We start from the raw sequence: 10,059 nt of genomic DNA on the forward strand, positions 1-10,059 counted from the left end.
AAAAAATTATTACATTTTATTCATGTATTGTCAATATATTGAAAACTTAAAAAAAAATATTATTTTATTTCTATGAACCTCTTCTTCAGATTCACCAATGCAGGAACACAATATATAGAAGTTCATCACTATTTATGGTCCCACTAAAAAAATATAAAAAATCCTTATGAACCCTAAGAGGAGGTTCATTGATGCAGATGCTCTTAAGCGTCGTTTATAGGACGCAATTTAGAAGATTTTTTTAATATATTAAGAGTTATTCTTGGGTTCACCCCCTAGGGTTCACCCCCTAGGGTTCACCATCCAATAAAATTTCATTATTTCAAATTCGATATCTTTTAAAAAAGGAAACAAAATATATATTATGTTTTTAAAATAAAATAAAAAAGTAAAAAAATAGTAGTTACAGAAAAAAAAAATTTTAAAAATATTTTTAACATCGTCAGCAAAACACTAAACTCTAAATCTTAATCCCTAAACCCTAAATTCTAAACCCTAAATTCTAAACCCTAAACTTTTGGGTAAACCCTAAACCCTTGGGTAAACCTTAAACCCTTGGATAAATCCTAAACTCTAAATACAAAAACATTAACACCCTAAACCCTAAACCCTAAACCCTAAACTCTTGAGTGTTTTCGTGTTTAGTGATTTTGATTTAGAGTTTAGGATTTATCCTCGAGTTTAGGGTTTACCCAAGGGTTTGGGGTTTAAGATTTAGGGATTAAGATTTAGGGTTTAATGTTTTGCTGACGACGTTAATTTTTTTTTTTTTTTGTAATTACTACTATTTTTTTTATTTCGTTGTACCTTTTAATTTTAAAAACATAATATAATTTGACAATATTTTGTTTCCTTTTTTAAAAGATATCAAATATGAGATAACACAATTCTATTGGTTAGTGAACCTTTAGGTTCAACTTAGGGGGTGAATCCAAGAATATAGTTCAAGAGTGGATGGACCTAACTCACACCCAAAATATAGTTCAAGAGTGGATGATTGCCCATACAATTTTATATATTGCCCAAGGAAACTTATTATTCCCGATGTATGATGTTAATAGCCTCTCTCGAAATGTGGATGGGAAACAGTCCAATGGAAACAACTAGGCATGGACATAATATCCATAACCCGAAATCCGAACCGAACACAAACCGAAAAACCCGATCCGTATCCGGTCCGAAATGTAAAAAATATCCGAATGGGTCGTGTAAGGTGGTACAAAACATATCTGAACCCGAAGTGTTATTAACCGAACACGAACGAATAACCCGAAAAACCGAAAAAATCGAAAAATCCGAAAAGATATCCGAAGAAACCGATCCGAATGTCCTAAATAATATACAATATAATTATATGAAACATGAATATATACTTCAAATATTCAATTTCATATTTATTTTGATATGTTATCTAACAAAAAGTATTTAAAATATAAATAACTACCTTAAATACTTAATTATATATAAATAAATATATATTTCTTATGTTTTACCTTTAAATTTTAGATTTTATTTCGGGTATATCCGAACCGATCCAATATAACCCGAATCCGAATGATATATGATTACTTTATGAGTTCTATGATGTGATACAAAACTGATCCGAATCCGATGAGTTATATCCGAATCCGACCCGTACTTGCAAATTTACTAGAATGGGACCTAGGAGGTATTATAAAAAAGAACCAAAATCCGCAAAATCTGATCCGAACGCCAATGGATACCCGAACGCCCAGGCCTAGAAACAACCTAAGCCCAACATTTCGGGCATGGACCATTTGTATATGCTACATAGATAGAAAACTGTTTATATGGAAAATCATTTGCTGCGTTTTCACCATGGGCTCTGATACCCTATTAAAAGGATAAAGGAAACATAGATTTGAGGAAGAGATAGGTTAAATACTTAAAGAGCCAATTAAAACAGAAAGTAGAGAGATATTCGTTTTCATAATCACGATATTACTTTCGGTTTTTATCATCTTTTTTTTCTGATGTGGGGTAACGACAAAGTAACTAACCTTCTTAGCGAAGGAGTTGATCAGTATTGGATAACACTTTATTCAATCTTTATAGAAAAATAAAATATTCGCAGGAATCGTACGGTCTAACTAAATTACAAAACGAAAAGAAAGGACAATGTGGGCCTATTCTATTGGTGGCTGGTTAGTGCGTAGAATAATCAGCGATAGAAAACGACAAAGTAGCTAACCTTCTTAGCGAAGGAGTTGATCAGTATTGGATAACACTTTATTCAATCTTAATAGAAAAATAAAAATATTCGCAGGAATCGTACGGGCTAACTAAACTACAAAGCGAAAAGGAAGGAGAATGTGGGGCCTACTGGTGACTTGTTAGTGCGTAGAATACTTGAGGGACCATAAGATTTGATCCTCTGTGGCTAGACCTATTTTAAAGCAATCTGAACTTCTGAAGACCAGCTGATAAATTGAATCTTCCATTGACCAAACCGGTACTGGTTCGAACCGGTAACTGGTAAGGTTCAAGCGTAGGGATGGATTAATTTTCACTTTTTCAGAGACAAATTCGTGTATAAGAAAGTAACAAAAATTCGTCAAAGGGAAACAGAAAAAAAAGAGACAAAAGTCTTCGCTCAAATCTGATACAGAGATGTCATGCCAAGTGAGGGAATCGAAATCAAAGGAGCATCTCAGCGATCTGAACAGCATTGAGAGCAGCTCCTTTGCGTATTTGATCTCCACATACGAATATGTCCAACCTGAAATTCACAAAGTTATTATTATAGCACACTATTATTAACCAAATAGAAAAATCTCAATCGGTTCAATAGAAAGAGTGAAGCTTATTTTGGGTTACCCGTAACTGCCATCTTGAGACACGTCTCGCCTGATCCTACCAACCGCGACATCGTCCTTGTTAGAGACATCAAGTGGAGTAGGGAATGTGTTAGAAGTGCGGTCGTCTATAATATAAACTCCTGGTGCTTTCTTCAACAACTCTCTTGCTGTGTTCTGTTATTTTACAGTTGCAAAAACCGTTATGATCCCGAAAGAAAAAACAACCTGATTACAAGAATAGAATCACAAAACTCATTTATTCCCAAGTTCTGAACATGCTAGCTAGCGGAACAAGTCAAAATAACAACTTCAGCGAGGTTTAACTCTCTGCAATTGCCTCAAGAACCATCTAAGCCTTAATAACGCTGATACCATATAGAACTATCCAATGCATCAAAATAACTATTAAACAACAAATTTAGTAGCAAAACGGGTTTAATGTGTATTAAAACTACCTCGTTCAGGGGATTCTCAAACTGTAGATTCACACTCTCTGCATGAGCACGCATAACCGGAACACGTATACACGTCGCCGTTACTTTGACATCTGTATCATTCTGGGAAGAGCAAGAAAGGCAAAGAGCCTCTTAACACTACCAACATTTTGAAAAAAAGATCACAGTGAAGTGGATATGTAGTAGCTCTTTAAGTAAACACACACACCCAGATCTTCCTTGTTTCTTTAACAAGTTTCACCTCCTCTTCATTATAACCATTCTCAGTAATAGGAGCATTATGGGAGAACAGGTTAAATGCATACTGTAGAAAACATACAACCATCAAATTCAGAATCAAAACATAACTCTATAACCAAATTGAAGAGGAGTATTCACCTGCTGCCCGAAGATGTCACAAGTCGGCGGTCTGCCCGCTAAAACCTAAGACAACACCAACCCAAAAGAAGAATCAGAATCACAACCGTTAAGACCAAAGTCAATAAAAATGTCTAAATAGAAAACAAACCTCGCGAGTCTGCTGCACAAGCTCCTCCATGGCTGAAGCACCTGCACCACTAGCTGCTTGATACGTACTAACCACCATCCTCTTCACCTGTTACAAACCAAAAAGATCATTACACAGAGCACAAAGACGCAGACTTTGGCATAGAAAACGTCGTCGTTCCATTGATTTGAGAGTTCATAAAAAAAAAATCGAACCTTGGCGTGACGATGAAGAGGCGTAACAGCCATCAAACAGATAATCGTTGAGCAATTAGGGTTCGCAATCAAGGCCCCTTTACCACTTCCGACTTTAATCCCTCTCATCGCCTCAGGGTTCACTTCAGGTATCACAAGCGGGACGCCGTCAACCATTCTAAAAGCAGAGCTGTTATCAACGACGATGGTTCCTCTCTCAGCAGCAAGTGGCCCAAAGGCCTTGCTTATTGATCCACCGGCGCTGAACAGCGCGATGTCGACGCCGTCGAAGCTCTCCGCCGTGAGCTCCTCCACCGTGTATTCGCGCCCGTCGAAGGCGACGCGTTTCCCGGCGGACCGTTTGGACGCAAGCATCTTGACGGAGCTGTAAGGGAAGTCTCGGTCGGATAAGACGGAGAGGAACTCTTGCCCGACGGCGCCGGTGACGCCGACGACGGCGAGAGAGGGCGCGGATTCCTGGAGAGACATTTTGACTCTTGCGGAGATGGCTCTGGGTTTGGTTCTGAGTGGAAGTTTAGAGAGGAAATGGGTCTGTGGGGTTTGATGAGTGAGTGTCGCCATTGTCGCCGTCGCGAGGAGGAGGAGGAAGAAGAGGTGAGAGAGAGAGAGAGACAGAGGTTTTGGCGGCGGCGATGATAGAAGACAGGTTGAGACTTTAGAGAGTACTAATCATTTTCACATCAGGCTTTTTTAATATAGTAAATGAGAACAACACGCTTTTTATGTATGGAACGATGAAACACTAGGATGTTTGAAAGCGGTGAGCAACAGAGTTATAACTATATTTTAATGGATTAAAGCATGGATTAACAGAGTTATAACGATATTTTTTGTTCTAATCATTACAGAACAAGAAGAGTAAAGTAGTACTGAAATTAATAATTATGGATTAAAGCATGGTTTAGTGTTTTATAATTTGCTCCCAAGTAGAGAGTTAAAACATGATTGTTGTTTACTTGTTCACATTTCTGGAGCAGTCTTAGGAAGAAGAACATCTTGGATTAGTGTGAGCTTAGCTCGGCCACCATACTCTTCAGGCAAGGCATCTACTCCGATCTCCTCCTTGAACTTTATCTCTTCTTCTCCATCCGTTACTATCACAATCTATACAACAACAAAACAAAAAAGGTAACGTTCTTAAGATTTGCTCTCAAGAACATGTGGAGATCATCACTAGAAGAGTAGAGATCAAAACCTTTTCTTGAGTAGATTTCTCTAGAAAACGGCAGACGAATCTCCAAACGGACACGAAGAATCCAGGCATATGCAACATGTAGCATTTTGCAAGGCGTTCCGGGTAGTAAGACTGGACAAAACATGTTCAAGATTTAAATACAAGATGCTGAGTTTTCTTGGTTGTGATCTACAATTTTTTTAGAGAGAGGAAGGAAAATGAGATGCTTACTTGTAAGAATTGAAAGCTGGTGATTAGTCCACGAGCATCAAGGTTCTTGTACGTAATGTTTGCAAGATCGAAAACGGCTACTAACTTCTCATCTCCTACTTCTTTGTCTTTGATGCCACTGAAACCATATGTACCAAAAAGAAACTGGAATATTAGCGTTTTGAAATGTTTTAGTTTCAGTGAAGTGTAAATACCTTGCAATTGTTTTGTCCAGTACATAAACAACAAACTCTGCAACACCAAACACATGATAGATTAGTCCATAGATACTAATCTCAAGAATACACCGACTCAAAAAACTTTAACCTTTTCCGCGTCTGTAGTAAACTGAATCAAATGGATTTAAATGAAACTACTCAAAAAAACAAGAGAACTTGAAAGCTTCCATGGGGTTCCCAAACAGAATACTTATCAACTCAATGAACAGTTTAGATTCAAAGAAGTCTTAAACAGAGGGAGAAGTGATTACTCTTGAAGTTAACTGCATTCTTGGCAGGAAAATGCTTAGAGCATAAGACAAGCACCAAGGGGTGTCCGGATTTGGTTGGACCGTGAAGACAGATCTTTCCGAACTCCAACTCATCCCTCACTTCTGAGTCTGGGATCCCATTTGGAGGAACCATGGAGGCTCTCCATTTTTGACAATCTACAAACATCTTCGCTGCCTTGTCTGGGTTCATCGATCTTGCCACCAAGAACCTCATCAACGTCGGTTTCTCATATCCCTTACAGATGAAAAAAAACATAACAAAAACAATCAGATTTTCTGATATGGATTAGAATGGCTAAAAGAACACCAACAACTTTAATTACCTCTGTGGAAGAAGAGAGTTTCTCGACCGATGTTCTCAACTGGGTCAAAGCAAGTTCTTGACTTTCCTCCATTGTCTTTTGGGCTCTCAGATCTTCAGAAATCGAAAGGCTTCTGCAAAGATTATAAAGAGGGAGGGAGGGAGAGAGAGAGAGAAAGACAGCCTTTTGTGTGTTGGGGATGTTGCCATGTTGGTGTTGTACACACACTAGACCTAGTACGCACATACGAATAAGTCAGTTGAAGTAAATAGCTTTGATGTTGACAGAAGCCTGAAAAATATCAAAAAGACCGGACAGAGGATTGTGTACTCGTGTGTCTTTACCCCGGTTCGCGGCAAAAACAGACCGGGAAGTTGAATCTCTCTCTATCATTTTGACTTTTATTTGATACTCTTGAAGATTATTATAATCACTACACAGCTGCGATTATTCAATGACTTAAATACCAAATCCACTCTCTAACGTGTTTGATTGCTTCTTTTGGAAATTTAAACTAGTGGAAAAGCTCAAACAAAAGTTGTGTTCAAAAATTTCTAATAATGAGAGAATAAATTAAATAAATAAATCAGTACCAAAATTAAATAATGTGCACGGCCCCAAGGCTTAGTGTTTGAATGTTTAAATGGTCCAAAAAATTAAGAGTTATGCATTATTATTATTTGTTTTTATTTGTTTACTGATGGTATGTCCGCGCGTTGTTGATTGTGCGGTCAAGTGAGTTGTATGTGTTTGAAATTGTTTGTGTTGATATGTCACTTGAATTCTAATTATCTGGCTCTAAAATAGTGGTGAATTTTTCTGGCTAGTTTAGTAGAACTTATTAATGTTTCTGACATATGTATGTAATAGTGACTTGGTCCTGTAATAGATATAAACACGTTGATGGTGTAAAATTTAGTAAATTATTTAGTTCACTTATATTTTTGGAAAGCCATTGCATTATTTATGAAAAAGTCAGTTTGGATTTTTCAATTTTATAAAGCAAACAAATTTCTTAAGAACCATTATTAGCTTTATTGTTGGTTTAATTAAATTCAACATAATGTTTATAATGTGATAAGAACATGTTTTAACTTTCATACTACAATTTTGTGAATGCCATGAGATAACTTTATAATCATTTAAGATAAAAGAGTTTTATAGCATCACATACCAAATGAAGAGAGAAAAAGTTTTCTTTCATGTAACATTAGGGTCGGCCGCCTTACGGGCGGGATATACTTTACTTGTAATTTAAGTTATTATTTTTTGTATGATTTTGTGTTTTAGGTTTATATTTGCAAGAGATGTGTATGATACACTACAAAAAATCATATTTTATTACATAAATAGTATCAGAAAAACAAATGATATCAATTTGAGACATTTATTAATAAATGATACAAAATATTTGTATTTAACATCAATTATTGTAATTGATGTTGTTATTAACTTACCTTTGTCTATATTAATCTATGTTAAGCACGTGAAGATCAATTAAAAGATATATTGTATTTTCATATACGTGTAAAAATATGCAGTTTACTCTAAACTAAAATAATTTTAATTTTTTCTATTGTTTTTTTTTGTTCTTATTAGAAATCAAAGTTTTCTTAAATTAATAAAAAACTTTTATTTTTTCATTAATGTAATTATTTTTCATTTTAGTGTTTGTTATATTTTTATTATAAAAGAAAGTAAAATACATATATTTTTCACTACAGTTGAAATTCAATGCAAATTATGAATTATTTTTCATTCTTATATATACTAGGGCAGTTTCCGGGCTACGCCCGGGTTATTTTCTATGAAAATATTAAAGTAGAATATTATATTAATTTAATATATTTTTGTTTAAATAATGTTTTAATGTAAAATAGTGTTTGGATTAAAATAATCATTGAATGAAAAAAAAAGTATTATCGATGGCTATTGGTATTTAATGATACAATGTCTATTTTAATTGACATAGGAAGCAGTAATGTAAATTTAAAAACAGTTGGTAGATCAGTTTTAGTATTTAAGTTTGTTATAAATCATGTTTAGAAGCAGAGTAAAGTTATTATCATTATTAAGAGCAAATGCTAAAGTCTTAAAACAAAGAAGCATAAATTATAAATAAAATGGTAGAATTTTTGACGGAGAGAGTGGCAGATGTGATGGGAATTTCTTCAGTTAGAGAGCCTGAAATTTATTTTGAAATAAATCAATGAACATAACTTAGTAATATGAATCAATTTACTTAACTAATAGAATAGGGAGACGTACTTGGAAGTAGCGAGGTATTCATCATAAGGGAATGAGTTTTAACACTGATTCATTTATTTTGATAGCTCGAGTACTGCATAGGAGATAAATGTGAATTATTAGATAGATAACCCCTAAGAAACTTTCAATGAGATTCTAAGTTTAAATTTTACTTACTGTCATGTGAACGAAAGCGGTTGAAGATTTCTTTGTAGACTATGTTCTTCACTTTTTGTTTGTGTGAGTCTTCGCCTTTGATGATTTTTAGTCCTGCTTTGCTTGTTACACGTGAGAGGGCCACATAGAGTTGACCATGTGCGAAGACTGGTCTAGGTAGATATATGATAACCTCTTTTAAGCTTTGCCCATGGCTTTTGTTGATAGTCATTGCATAACACAATCTGATAGGGAATTGCCGTTGACGTAAAGTGAACGATAGCTTTGTTTCACCATGCAAGAGGACAATTCTTGAGATCAAAACTTCTTTTTCAATGTGTGAGCCAGATATTATATTTGCCTTAAGCACTCTTTCGTATATATGAGTTAGAATCATACGTTACCATTGCATAATCCTTTTTTCTGATTTATGTTTCGCAGAAGCATAATCGGGGCCCCAACTTTAAGAGTGAGTTTATGAGAAGGCAATCCTGGAAACTCCATGGAATTGAGATACTCAATCGCGTATAAAGTATCATTTTGATTAGATTGAGTTTCCGAAACCTCAAAGCTATCATAACTGTAGTAGTCTCTTGACTACCGTCGGTTTTGGAGATTGTATATGCATTTATTTCATCGACTGTATCATTTCTTGGTGTAAGTATAGCTTTATCAGTGTAGGAACTTTGGGAGGCCTTTATTTTGTTGACATCACCAAACGCAGCATCGAGAACTTGTTTTAATGACTCATCCTTAGTCTCTCAGACCAATGAATTGTCGACGATTATCATTTGGTCATGGTAGGCATTATCCTCATTTTCTTGTCCTGATTCTGGACGACCTTCTCCGACTTTGAGAAGCCACTCAGAGAACTCTTTCTCGTCCTGATTGACTCGCACATTTGTTTTTAAAGAAAACTTGTGGCAGCTATTCCATAGATATGAATGACTTATCGAAGCTAGGACAGTATCAGCTCTACTGCCTTGTGGAATTACTGGTAGGATCTATCTAAAATCACCACCTAACAAAATTGTTTTGCCGCCAAAAATTTGATCCTTTGCGGGTGGAATTTTTATAGACATTATGTCCTTCAAAGTTTTGTCTAGTGCTTCGAAAGCATGCTTGTGTGTCATAGGTGCCTCATCCCAGATTATGAGGTCCGTTTTTTCAATTAGTTCAGCCAGCATTGTTCTTGGTTTGATGTTGCAGAATTTATTTTCGTCGAGCTTCAAAGGAATATTAAAGCGAGAATGAGCTGTTCTCCTGTTTGGTAGTAGCATTGCGGCTATTCCTAAAGAAGCAACCGGGAGAACGATTTGTTTTCTCGAGCGAAGTCTGGATATAATGGTTTGGTATAGGAATGTTTTTCCTGTACAACATGCGCCATATACAAAGAATAATTTTCCATCCTTTTTTTCAACAGAGTCCAAGACTGATTTGTAAATCGCACGCTGCTCGGCATTGAGTAAGTTGTATTGCCTCT

The 10,059-nt window shown here is 35.7% G+C and overlaps 2 protein-coding genes across 2 annotated transcripts; both read right to left on the bottom strand.

The window, feature by feature from the left end:
* Positions 1 to 2,499: 2,499 nt before the first annotated feature.
* On the bottom strand, positions 2,500 to 4,654 carry LOC106343849 (aspartate-semialdehyde dehydrogenase-like). The gene is made up of 7 exons (XM_013783177.1): positions 3,977 to 4,654; positions 3,783 to 3,869; positions 3,653 to 3,697; positions 3,483 to 3,578; positions 3,275 to 3,376; positions 2,839 to 2,993; positions 2,500 to 2,740 (listed from the first exon to the last, which is right to left on the bottom strand). The coding sequence occupies exons 1-7, from the start codon at positions 4,535 to 4,537 to the stop codon at positions 2,659 to 2,661; spliced, it is 1,128 nt and encodes a 375-aa protein (XP_013638631.1). The 5' UTR covers positions 4,538 to 4,654; the 3' UTR covers positions 2,500 to 2,658.
* A 124-nt stretch (positions 4,655 to 4,778) lies between these two features.
* LOC106293264 (CRAL-TRIO domain-containing protein YKL091C) lies at positions 4,779 to 6,442 on the bottom strand. The gene is made up of 6 exons (XM_013728920.1): positions 6,195 to 6,442; positions 5,851 to 6,106; positions 5,576 to 5,612; positions 5,382 to 5,499; positions 5,172 to 5,282; positions 4,779 to 5,080 (listed from the first exon to the last, which is right to left on the bottom strand). Exons 1-6 carry the CDS (start codon positions 6,417 to 6,419, stop codon positions 4,937 to 4,939), a joined length of 891 nt encoding a protein of 296 aa, XP_013584374.1. The 5' UTR covers positions 6,420 to 6,442; the 3' UTR covers positions 4,779 to 4,936.
* Between the last annotated feature and the right edge of the window lie 3,617 nt (positions 6,443 to 10,059).

The sequence above is a fragment of the Brassica oleracea genome, chromosome C5 (genome assembly GCF_000695525.1).
Source record: "Brassica oleracea var. oleracea cultivar TO1000 chromosome C5, BOL, whole genome shotgun sequence".
Lineage (NCBI taxonomy): Eukaryota > Viridiplantae > Streptophyta > Magnoliopsida > Brassicales > Brassicaceae > Brassica > Brassica oleracea.

What these genes read in the sequence shown, in the direction of transcription:
- LOC106343849 (XM_013783177.1), bottom strand. Translation starts at nt 4,537, where the DNA reads ATGGCGACACTCACTCATCAAACCCCACAGACCCATTTCCTCTCTAAA. An exon ending in AAGAAACAAGGAAGATCTGG is followed by an intron (nt 3,377 to 3,482) that starts GTGTGTGTGTTT and finishes TGCTCTTCCCAG; the next exon opens with AATGATACAGATGTCAAAGT. An exon ending in TCTCAAGATGGCAGTTACGG is followed by an intron (nt 2,741 to 2,838) that starts GTAACCCAAAAT and finishes TGTGAATTTCAG; the next exon opens with GTTGGACATATTCGTATGTG.
- LOC106293264 (XM_013728920.1), bottom strand. Translation starts at nt 6,419, where the DNA reads ATGTGCGTACTAGGTCTAGTGTGTGTACAACACCAACATGGCAACATC. An exon ending in CCAGCTTTCAATTCTTACAA is followed by an intron (nt 5,283 to 5,381) that starts GTAAGCATCTCA and finishes TGTTTTGTCCAG; the next exon opens with TCTTACTACCCGGAACGCCT. An exon ending in AGAAATCTACTCAAGAAAAG is followed by an intron (nt 5,081 to 5,171) that starts GTTTTGATCTCT and finishes GTTGTTGTATAG; the next exon opens with ATTGTGATAGTAACGGATGG.